We start from the raw sequence: 13,068 nt of genomic DNA on the forward strand, positions 1-13,068 counted from the left end.
AGTGCAATCCTCTCACCTTTATCCTGCTGGATAAAACAGACCTCCTGCAGAGCTTCTAACAACCCGTTGTCCCCAGTAGATGAGGCTTTCGCCCTTTTTCAATTATTCCATTCTCACTCTATCACTTTTTCTCTTTCTCTGAATACACCTTTCAGTTAGTCCTGAGCAGACATAAACGTTTTTATCCTTCTTTCGTACCCCCTCGATCCCGCCTCGCAGTTTAGCAAATCATACACTACTCAGAGTAAAAGTCCCTTATACTGTATCAATGTGTCCACGAGACAGTATTTTTTTATTGAATTTTTTTTGCAGGTGTTGGTTATGAAAATGTGGAATGTGTGTGGTCATGGAAAAGTGAATTTGGGAAATGCTGAATAATTTGTGCGTTACATTGAATTAAGTTGAAAATACAATGTGTACAAGATGGACAAAAGCTTTATTTAGCTATACACTCACACATCTATGCCAGACACCAAAATAGAATTGTTCTTTGGATTATAACAATTCATTAAATTTTTAAGATTAACATTGACATTTAGAAAAAAAATTATATTATATATATTTATGTAACTACTAAACTATTTACAAAGAAATAAAATGGTTGTAAATACATAAATTTACATATTACAATTTCAGTATAACCTCAGATCTTGGCTGCAGGAGCACCCCTTGTATTTGTTTAGATGTGCTACACAGGTGACTCCAGAGCCTTTGAACCTTCAAACTAGTGCCCCCGCCGCTTGGCCCTTCAGTGACCCCCCTCCTCCCTCAAGGTTACTCAGCTCTAGCTCAGAGGGGCAGAGTGAACAGTTGAGCAGGAGAATGGATAATTTTAGCCGCCAATCGCAGTTGTCTCTTTGGCCCTGGGACACGTCATTAGCCCAGGTTCCATGGGCCCTTCCCTAGCCTCATATCTGCATGCATCCAAGAGAAATATGGGGTTATGGGATTTCAGGTTAGTAGATATTGTGAAAGTGGTGGGGCGGAGGATGGGCACCAGGGGTTGGGAGTTGACGGGTTACTGAACATCATTTCACACTTTGACCTGTCACCCTCTGTATCAGAATGCCACAGCGTTGCTTCAGAGGACTTCTCACTCCAGAATCCAGCAGTAAGCGCTTCTGACTCTGAAAGGCGAGAGGGACCGTGCACACCTCTGCCTTGTGGGGCTAGAGCAACTGTTCGACCCCAACCCTCCAAACCTTGACCATGAGATCGATCAGCACTGCTGAACCAATGCAAAAAAAAAAAAAAAAATGCTGTACAGAATTCACCTGTCAATATTACAAAGACCCAACAGTGTCACTGAACAAACAAAACAAAACAATTAAAATATTTAAGGTGTAATAAGAATTTTCTTATCAGTCCTTTGGTAGAATTTCAAACCTTCCAAAGACACAGGAAAGCAACAACCTGACATCTACACCTGCTGCAAGTCATGTTTTAACTTTAGTTACATCCTGCAGGTATTTAACCCGATGCTAGCACTGTCGTGTGTGTATTTGTTTGTCTGCCTTGAATAGTGTTGAGTATGTATGTTAACAGCATGTGTTGTGTGTGCCTGAGTACATGTGTAGATGTCAGAGATCGTTTATAAGACTGTGTTCTGTTTGTCCATGTGACAGAACAGATGTGGAGGCTGGGAGAGAGAGCTGGAACATGGATCCAACATGCATCCAACAGTTGCTGAACATGCCCTGCAAATAGTAATGACTACCGCCTGTCATTGCGATACAGTGGAACATATGAACATTTTTGGGGCTTTCATCTGAAGGGAATGTACCCCAGGTGGAGAGGTGAATCATTCCGATGTCATGTCAGAATGTTGGCCAATGTTTACCACGGCTTTAGATTTCAATGTAACCACCCCCTCCGCACCCAGTGTATAGTCATTGGGTTAAATATCCGCTCACAGAAAAATGCCCTTACAATTCGATGAGAAACAAAAAAATAAACACTGTGGTAAAGAATTCAAGAAAAAAAAGAAAACTTAAATGTGATATGAAGTTAATTTGGTTTTGTCGACATTCGACATTGCAAATCATGTGTATGTTATATTGGAAATAAAAGTTATGGAGCAGGTATGTGTATGTGTGGAGGGATGAGATGGTATTCATGCATTTAAAATAAATGTATACAGAATTTAATTTTGGCCAAGGACATAACTTAATTCTTAAAAAACCTTAGAAATTCTTAACTCACAAAACATTTTGAAATATGGACATACATACATGAACAATATTCAAAACACTCTTCACTTTTTGATGACTGGAGTGCTGCGTGTGTGTGTGTGTGTGTCCTTGTGTGTGTCTGTGTTTTAGGTAAGGGGATTTATTTTCGCACCTTCTTTGCCAATCTCTCTCTCTCCCCCACAGGAGGGAGTGGTCTCAGTTCTTGAGGGTGTGGCCCCACTCAGCTTGTCGTGGCTGCAGGTTGCTCTGCTCCGCCCTCCTCTACTTGATTACTCTTACCTACCGCCTTCATTTTCCCCAAGATTTCAGTGAACGTCTCCTTCACGCTCTTCTCTAGCAGCCAGCCCTCACTTTCACTTTCTGGGTCCTCAGGGTTCACCAGCGTTGCCAGCGAGGTGTTCACATACTGCAGACCCACCATCACTCCCACCTAGAGGCCAGAGGAGTGAACTGTATTATTGTGGCATATAATAGCAGAATAGCAGAGCCAGGAACCACCCCAACCTAACATAGTCAGACATATTTCAGGCCTATCTTGTTCTGCCAGCCCTGGCGAAAGACTTGCAGTTCATATGAACATTGTGGTATACTTGAATGGCAACAGTATTTAAAGACTGCAGAGAGGAGAGTTACTTGAGGCTTACTCATTCTTTAGCTGAAACACCTGCTTGTTTTTATTTGGCCTTCAAACTTGCATTATCTTAGTTGAACCTGAAGCACATGCATTCCATTACTGCTATAATTTTCTGTTTTTATAGTTTAATTAATATATTATAATGCAGGAAACTACATCTACCTACCCTTTCATTGTAGCTAGGTTACGCGTCACCCAAAGAAAAGATCCAAGACTGTCTGCAGCAATTCATTTGTGTTAGCTGTGTTAAATTGCGTTTCCATAGCAGAAATCCTTAGAGAACAGAGATTTTGGAGCCGGGGGTTTGGGTTACTCTGTGAGGCTACTGCTTGGGTAGAAACTGAGAAGGGAAAGGTCAGAATTCATACAATGACACATGATAAAATAGTTGCATGGCAACAGTGTTGGGGGGGGGGGGGGGGGGAGTGCAGATGTCGTGGTTGACAGTGTATTGTCTTTGTGATCAAAAATGTACTTGAATGTGACTTCTTTAACTTTTTTTCAATTAGTCCTTGGTCTGGAAGCCATGGCTACTTTTTCCATATAGGCTAACTGTTTACCACTAAATAATCAACTTCATGACAGCTGTGTTTATCAGATAAAGAACTAGTAGCAGTCTTCTTAATTGGCCAAGCAAAGTAAAAATTCCCCAATGCAAGGATTGGGTCAATGCGCAGTAGGAGACATGGCTCACTATTGTTATTTAAGGTTGAAGCCATCACAAAGAGTAGGTGAGAAGCAAGGAAATTGTATGAGATCAGTTTCCTTCACTTTGCTGTAAAACACTTGAAGATGTTGAGATGAAGGGTGCAATACAAATTCAATCTCTTATGATTATTAGGGTATTATCCTTATCATCTCATAATATGCACTAATCTCCTTTAGCAAACCTTAAATCTCTGATGCTTCATATGGTGCGAGTCATTCAGAGAGTAAGTGCAAAGTGAACTCAGAAAGTTCCTCTAGATTGAGGAAGATGGAGACCTACTGTATGATAAACTACTATAAATCCACTGAAAACTAAGAGTACTGAGGGAGAAGTGAGCATAAATGCTCTGCAATGCCCATCATTGTATCATTGCCCAGGCACCAGAAGACATGAGCTCTCCTCTGCAGTCTTTCCAGGCCATGCCATGTTTCTGAGATACAGTAGGATTAAGATAAGATGCAAAGCTACAGTTTATACCAGACAACAGGAATTGGCGCTAGGTGGGAGGGGAAGGTAAGGAAGTATCAGACTTCCATTGGTATGATTCCCTGAGAAGCAACACAGCCAACAATCAGTGGAAACACTCCCAAGACAGTGATGTGGACTGTTCTTCATGAACAGGTCATCTTTGTGAATCATGGCAATCATCTTTACCTAAATATTGGAGTTGATTTTGGACATGAGGGCTCCTCTGGACATCCATCTTGTGACTGATCTCTGCACGCTAACCCACAGGATTTTGAGGGAACCACAAGAACCTCATGGGTCTACGGCAGATGTAAATAAGGCCTTCAATAGCTACACTCGAACAATTACTAACTTTAGTGGCCTTGTTAATGAGCCAGGTGCGGAATTTGGTAGTTGCCCAGGTTGTCATACAAGCTAGAACCATGTAGCTTTGGAAGACAATTTGCTGTTTAGAATGTGGCTGTCTTCTGTTTGTAATGCTGAGGAAAGATTTGAGGGGACACCAAATTAATCTTTTGGTTAAACTACTTCCTGTCTGTGTCTCACCTCCAGCGCAGTGACCAGCAGCACCAATGCTCCAATGGTGTTCATCAAGCCCCCATAGTAGGAGACGAGTGCATCCCGGCAACCCCATTTCCAGATGTTGAGTTCTTCTGTGTAGTGGTCATAGCTGTAGTGGGCGGTGTTGTTGGTCACCTGGTACTGGATGCAGGGCCTTGGAGAGTTAGGATTGCAGCAGCTAAAAGGGACCCCATCCATTAGGTACTGCCCATCCACATTGCTATTGATTCGGCTGTGGATGGAGAGATGGACACATCATTCATGGGGCATGTGGAGATATTCAGTCTACCAGAATGGCACCAATGTTGACCAAAGACCCTGACTTAGCGTGTCACTGACACAATAGAACACTCACACATAGTAACACTGAAGCCATGAAACATTAATACAGCGGAACTCTGATACAACAGAACAGTGATATAGTGGAGTGCTGAGGCATGGTTACACTGGTACCACGTAATGCTAACACAGTGGAACACTGATACAGTGGAGCACTGAAAACGATCTATGGAATGTTAATATGGTGGCACTGATACAATGGCACACTGATACAAGCTAACACTGGTGCCATTGAACATTAGCACAGTAGAACACTGATGATGTGGGACAACAACAATAAGAATAAAGTTAACCAGACCTGGGCCAAATGCGGAATTGTTTTGGATTCAAATACTTTTCTGTGCTTTATTGATCTTGCCTGATGCAACAGAAAACTGTCACTCAGAACAGTTATGATTAGTGTGATAAACCTGACTAATCAACCAAGAGGATCAGAAGGCGGGGCTGGCACTTCACATGCTTCAATACAGAGACAAGCTCAGTAAAGTGTAGAAAAGTATTTGAATACATTGCAACACTGCAGCAGTGGAATATTGACAAAGGGGTGATCAAGACCATGAAAGCACTGAATGAGAAGCACTGATGTATCTTTTAAAAAATTAGGGCAAAACCAGTTTGGGTTTGATCAACACGTGCTTCCAAAGATTAAAAAGTTTATTCACTGTTTTACTACAAGGAAAGGGAGGAAGGCAGGTCTGTGAACAGAATGAGGGAAAAAGGGACAGAAAAATGTATGACAGGAACCCACAGTCTGGATCAACTATTTCCTTATATTAATGATAAACAATTATCAACTTTTTCATTCAAAGATGCTGGCAAATCCAGGTCAGAGGATATTGGAGGAATGAGGATATCAGGGAACCAAAGTGAGAAGATCCCTGCCTAACCTTACAGCTTGCTCTGGGGCCACTGCCTGTGCTAACAGTGTCTATTCACAGCTGCTCGCTTGGGTATTGTGATGATTGAAGAGGACAGTAAGCCCTAGAGGATGTGAAAAAGTGATCAAAGAGGATTATGGTCTAAGTAAAAACAAGCCTGAAACCACTTACACTGCCCATTGGCCTTCCCCTGGCCCACAACCACTCTACTCACACGGCATTCAATCCCCATTACACAGCACTGAAGCCCCCCAGTGGCAGCCAACCATCCACCCTTTCAGCCATTTTCTTTCACTTACGTGCTACAAATCTTTTTGAGCTCCCCCATTCTGTTCTATCACATTCTCCTGCACTGCATGCCATGTGGCCTGGAATGCAAACTACATGCAACAGATCCCATTCTTTCACATGAAACCCAGGAAAGCCTTGCTTCTCAAGACATCCATTAGGTCGCAGTGCATTGTTCTATTTGTGTCAAATTAAACAAGAATGCTCCATATATCCCTGGCACAACATGCGTCAGATGAAAAACAACAACAAAAAGTGGAGCCTATCAAGAGACCAATAGTTTGTTTTCCCTCTCTTTTTTGTATACCTTTGTTATTTTTTTATTTTGTGGACATTGCCAACATGTGAATTCAAATCTAACCCAGTACAGACTGAGTGTTTGCCAGTTGTTGGTTTCAGCTCAGTTTAGGGATGTCCTGCCTTCTGGAGGTGGCATGTGAATCCACAGCACTAGTGAACATCTGATATGCCCTTGTGCCAAGAAAAGTTACTGTACATCCTAAATGGCACCACACCAAGCCTCTTTAGTGGGAAGAAGGGAATGTTGCTGATGGCAAACCCTCTCCCAGCTGTCCTGTTTGACTCCGTGAGAATAAGGCCACTGAACAGCACTCCCTTGTAGAGATGAGTCAGACAATACAACATTGAACTTCCAAGCTATGAATCTCAATGAGAATAGCACTCAACTACACTACCCAGCAAAACTGTTTTAGAATGCCTTGAAATTGGCTACACTCTGAATAAATATGACCCTCAGAAAACAACCTTGGAAAACTCTTGCAAGTGTTCACCTATCCAACTGATCATAAGCACCATCTGACTGTCCTGCCCTTCCAAGAATGACTCTGCAGAGTCTTCAAGCTATTTCAATCATGCTCCCACATCAATACTTAAAGCAGAACAAAAGCCATTACTTGACTGATTAAGTGGAGGAAATTATGTTAGAGAAGGAAAGAACACTCACTCTTTGACCTCCTTGGCACTGAAGTCCAAGTATCGGTTGCTGACCCACTGGATCTCAAACCAGTCCCTGTAGTTGTTATTCCCACAGCAGCGAAACTCCATCTGCATCATATCCAAGGTCTTCTTCATAAAGCAGCGGCCAGGCGTGTCTGTGTCCTTGTAGAACTTCATGCTGTTCTTCAGCCCCTCAGCCAGGGTGAACTGGAGGGCCAGGCGAAGGGAGAAGCAGAGCAGTGCTGTGATGAAGAGGAGCACATTGAAGATGAAGCAGGCTATCAGGAAGGACTTCAACACTGATTTCCACTTGGCAAACTTAGTGGGGTCCAGGGAGTCATAGCAGATCTTCCCACCGAGGACATTCACCCCGCAGGCCAGCAGCCCCATTGTGATAAGCAGGTTTGGGACGAAATGGCTCTCGTTGTTGTCCATAATTTCACTCCGCTTGCGAAGCTCGATTTTGAAGAAAAGTCCCATGCTGAAAACCAGCACCCCAGCCATCACAGCAAACCAGTACATCAACCATAGCCCCTGGGCTAACTTCACACGTTTTTTTAGGTCAAACTTCACCTTCAGAAGCGCCATGGTCACTCCCTGTTTCTCTCGTCCCAGTCAACAATGGGCTCAAAAAATCCAGGTAATAGCTCCTCCTCTTGGTCCCTTTAATTTAGTTTAAAAAATAAGACTTGCCAAAAAGATTTTCTTCAAAGGTTCTTCACCAATTTAAAATTCACTCAACCTAAAACAAGGCAGGTTTGGAAGACACAAAGGAGATATATAATCCATTCCTTGGACAGGGGTTCCACAATGGGTTACTTCATGCCCATCATGGGCCACCCCCCTGAATATCAGAAAATACTTTTAGTGTAGGCAACTGGGGTCGTCCCTCAGTGCAAACTATAATATTTTTTCACAAATCAGCACCTGAAAAACGGGATCCGCAGGTCCCGCAACTAATTCAGGTGGCCCTTTCCTGAGAAAAGAGGAGGATCGCCAAGGATCCAGATGATTAAGCCCCAAGTTGCAGTACGTCATCCTAAACCTGCTAATCAGCCCTGATCTCATTTGCAGAAAATCTGTGGCAGGAGATGAGCCACAGCTCTAATCTGCTGCTTTAACCTGTAATTGGTTTGTATCTTCAACTGGTCAGGAACACTAGGAGTGGTCCAGGTCCATGGGCACCCAGGTGGACTTGAAACTTGGACCAGTGATGGAACAGAAGCCCACAATGAGAAGTCCATCAGCAGGAGAAATGCATTTAGTCAAGTTGGGTTTTTTGGTGAGAAAAATAATTAACTTCCCTTCACAACTTTAACAAGCCATCATCTGAGTGACCCAGTTACACCCAAAGATGTGGCAGTAATCTTGGTGAATACAGTAGAGTACAATCATATGGGGCCAGTTGATGTGACAGTAGCAGCGTGGTTCAGCAATGTTGCACATTGTTGATAGCAACAAAACAAAATATTTCAGTGGTGTTGTACTGTATGTGAAGCTGGGCTGTACCCCCGGGGCACAGGAAACTGTCACTGTTATGATTAGTGTGATAAACCTGACTTTATCATAACTGTTCTGAGGAAGTACCAGTACAACCAGCCAAGCATGTCTTTCTAGATCTGGTGACTTTGGAGCAAACTATACAGTATATTCCACCCAAGGAAGGACTTACATATACTGTAAATTTGATTAAATCAGGTGACAAACTATCCACTTTCCCCCCACTTTCTTCAGATGAATGCTTTGGTTGTGGAGGCAGTGTGTTCGGGGTCATTATCTTTCAGCAGGATGAAGAGACAGCCAATGCAATCTGTGTAATTTATTTGTAAATAGCCAGACAAAATCTGTGCACACTGCTGAATTCATCTTACTGCCGCCATCCTCTGTTATATAATAAAGATGAGTGAACCTGTTACAGACGTAGCCATATGTGCCCAGGCCATGACACTACCTTGTCCATATTTCAGATGAGGTGGTACTGTATAACTTGGATCACAGTATGTTCTCCACTTTCAACTTTCTATTGCTTTGGTAAAGGTTCCTCTGTCCATAAAACTTTGTTCCGGGACTCTGGCTATGTTTTGACAAATCCTAATCTGGAATTCTTGTTGTTAATGAGAGGTTTGAATCTTTCAGTGTAGTCTCCATAATTCTGCTCTCAAAGTAATCTGCATATATCACTCCTGCTCTCTGGAGACTGCTGGTGGTGTCACTGACCATTGTTTTTCTTCACAGCTCTTAGGATTTTGTCAAACAATGTCACATAAACACCATGCTCGTTCCTGCCTGCTCATCATTCTCAAGTGCATTTCTTCGCTAATTCAGGGACTCCATGTAAAAGGAGCAAAGCGTACTCCGGTGCAGTCCTCCATGATGGCTCGGTAGGTGAAGTGAAGGTACACCTGTGTATTTTAGATCTGTATCTAGGTCGTGGGATACTGTAAGAAACGCTGAATGGAATTTCTGGATCGTTTGCTTGATGCTTCACTTTCCATATGGTGTATGAATGGCGCAAAAACAAATCAATCTCAATTTGATTATTAATTGTGCAATTACTTTCATTTGAGGACGTGTAGAAATGTGTCACATCACTTAGAGAAAGGGGGAAGGCTAAATGTAATTTATCTATCGATAAAATGTTAGGTACAGCAGCCTACATAAAGAATATTGGTTCCCTATTTAATCATTTAATTTCTGCCCGCCACTGTTTCAAACACGTTTCTTACTTTTTCCTGCAGTGTGGCTATTCACATTTTGCTTTTTTGTCTGTTGCTTTCACATTTCACACAAGTCTCGGCTCAGTTGTGAACGTGAATGTTTTTGTTTCAGGACTTTCCTTTTGTTCAAAATCATATTTAACACAAACCACACTAAGCAGCGCATGTGGGCTTTGAATAATTTTTGTTTGGAATGATCTCTATAATATTCACATATTGCCGTCGCTTTTAAACAACCAAACTGATTACATTTACGGATTGGTTGTAGGACCAATTTATGCATGAGTTCCTAGGTAACGATCGGCAGCTTCTCTGTCGCTGTCGTCTCTGTTTAACATGCTAGAGAAGTAATCAGACAGACAGCTTTTCTTTAGAGTCTTTGTCTCTTTTCAGAAGCTTGTCTGGGACTTCAACAGTTTCGCGGTGCCCGGTACGAACATTCCCCTGACATAACACACTATCCGCTATGGCACGCCACTGGCGCCTCCATGTTCATATGGTTTATATTGATACATGGGTTATATTTTCTGCAAGAAGCAAGCAGCTTCGTGCACTAATGCATTGCAGTCGCGTCTCATCAAGAAGTCTTTTGATTGGTTATGTTCTTACTGACGCTTAAGTATACGGTATTCCTATTGGTTGCACGTCGTTTACCAATATTATGATATCTGCCCATATGCAGAAGGTTTGTAAAACTCATGTACAATCAGTGAGCACTTTATTAGGTATTTATTAGATTTATTAGATTTCAACTGCTGTAACCTATCCACTTAGAGTTCTGATGCATACAGAGCTGCTCTTTTGCATACCACTGTTGTAATTAATGTAATGTGTGGTCAGCTTGGACCAGTCTGGCAATTCTCCTCTGACGTCTCTCATTAACAAGGCTTTTCTGTCTGCAGAACTGCTGCTCTCTGGATTTTTTTTATTTTTGCACCATTCGTTGTAAACTCTAGTGACTAGTGTGTGTGTGTGTGTGAAAATCACAGGAGATCAGCAGTTTCTGAGATACTTAAACCACCCTGTCTGCCACCAACAATCATTCCACGGTCAAAGTCATTTCGATCACATTTTTTCCCCAGCCTGATGGTTGATGTGAAGATTAACTGAAGCTCCTGACCTGTATCTACATGATTGTATGCATTTACTGCTCCCACACAATGGCTGATTAGATAATCACATGAATAAGTAGGTGTAATAAAGTAGAAAATGTTCTTAATAACTCAGTGAGTGTATGTTGATTAGTATTTTTAGTATTTTTACAAAATGAAACGAACAGAAAACATTTATTTTGGATTGTGAAGTGCCTTATATGTAAAAAGGCCAGTTCAATAGCACGTTCATTTGATATTTTCTGTATATTCCATGTGTGTTTTTTACAAACCTTTTTCACATGGGTGCATTTTTTCCCTTGATGTAGACCTAACCACCAAATAAAACAATGTAAACAAGGTTGTACTCTCTTTATGTTTATTTACTGTCTAAAACATACTGCTTAGTGAGGAAATATTAGGCCTACTATGGGTCAAGTACAAGTGAATGCTTTACTGACTGTTTTATGTGACTAAGTATTAAAAATAAAAATAAAATCTCTTTCTGTGATGACCTGGGAAGAGTTTCAATATTATGAACTATCCCCAAATTGGATTCATATTCATGTCTCACTCAAATCACAAAGCCCTCACTACTGCCACACAAGAATGCCTTAGTGAAAATTACCGGCATATGCATGGCCATCATGTTTCATCTGTATTAGAATAAGTCATTACTATACCAGCAGTAAGGATAAGCAGAAAGGGAAAGAGAGCTTTCCTCGTCCACCAACTCAGTGCTGAAGTTGCTGATGGATTTTATGTGCTCTTATTTTATCTGCGCTCAGGGATTACACAGAAGTGGACTGCCAACACCATTGGCTTGATCATGATCCCAATATTTATATATTTGAATATTTATAATCCACACACCTCCCATTTTAGAGATTAGAATGTTACCACAATCACTACTAAATCACAGAAAATATGTATTATGAAATAATAATGACAGTACTGAAAACCAATGAGGTTGACAATGAGTAAAATAACTATGTCAATCTGTCATATAATGTTACTTCTAAATATTTTATCCTGTAGTTTTCAAAATGTACATGTTTTTTACATAACTGGCATATTTTTTCAGTGATTACTAAGACTATGTGTCTGTCAAGGATCAGTCGTGGCATGGCTTTTGAAAATCATGGAAAACTGAAAAAAAAGAAAAGAAATGGCAGTGTTTCAAAAACATTAATATGCCAAATTAACTCACAAATTGCATGCACATCAGTAAGAAATTATTGCGAGAACATGCAATTGTAGCAACGGTAACTGGTCTTTAACTGAAAGTGAATGCTTTTTAATTAAAGTCATTACTAAGTAATAAAACAGGGTTACTGTGTGTCAATTTTTCTTTCTTTCTGTCTTTCTTTGTTTTGCTACAATATGTTGTGCAAGGCGATATTGAGCGCCTGTTGTCTGTTGTCACTGCCATAATGGGAGGAGGGCTCGGCATCAACATCTAACCACCCCCCATATGACAAAGGCTGTCAAACATCTGAGAAGGACTGGAATCTTGATCCCAGCGGATTTCAGACTCTGTATAGGCTACATTATGACACTGCATTTGGCAATATGGTTGAAATTGTTAGGCATACAAATCACATTGTAGGCTATGTTAAGGTTAACATCCAAATCTGCAGAAAAATCACAGAAAGGACAAACACACAGGGGACTATGGATATGGCAAAAAAGGGAAAAACTGCAGAATCTGTGACACGCACAATTTTTGACAAGCACCACACCTGCTTACTGCACATACATGTTTATCAGAATTGCCTGTGTGTTTGTTTCATTATATGTTATTTAGCTGAAGCTTTTACTGACTTACTTACAGTTGATTAGACTAAGCCGAGGAGCAATGTGGGGTTAAGGGCCTTGCTCAAGGGCCCAACACCTGTGCAGATCTTATTGTGGCTGCACAGAATATTGAACCACCAACCTTGTGGGTCCCAGTCATGTACCTTAACCACTAACAGATTATTTAACATGTTTAACAGAAAGATTAGCAGTCACATTCCTTCAGTTAACACCCAACACCTGCACCTGTCCACAAAATGACTCGGTTTCATTTTTTATCGCCATGATAGCTCAATACCGTAGGTGCCCTCGCCGGTTCTGTACTACGCCCCCTTGCGTTCGAGTTAATACATTATAGGCCTACAAGGCAATCCGCTAAAAGTGAATAATTATTTGGAAAAAAATACAAAAACATTAAAACAATATATCTACATTGA

General features: G+C 41.3%; 1 protein-coding gene across 1 annotated transcript; it reads right to left on the reverse strand.

The window, feature by feature from the left end:
• Positions 1–2,412: 2,412 nt before the first annotated feature.
• prph2a (peripherin 2a (retinal degeneration, slow)) lies at positions 2,413–7,614 on the reverse strand. The gene is made up of 3 exons (XM_061232749.1): positions 7,034–7,614; positions 4,550–4,796; positions 2,413–2,622 (listed from the first exon to the last, which is right to left on the reverse strand). The coding sequence occupies exons 1-3, from the start codon at positions 7,612–7,614 to the stop codon at positions 2,413–2,415; spliced, it is 1,038 nt and encodes a 345-aa protein (XP_061088733.1).
• Positions 7,615–13,068: the final 5,454 nt, after the last annotated feature.

This window comes from Conger conger, chromosome 2 (assembly GCF_963514075.1).
Source record: "Conger conger chromosome 2, fConCon1.1, whole genome shotgun sequence".
NCBI lineage: Eukaryota > Metazoa > Chordata > Actinopteri > Anguilliformes > Congridae > Conger > Conger conger.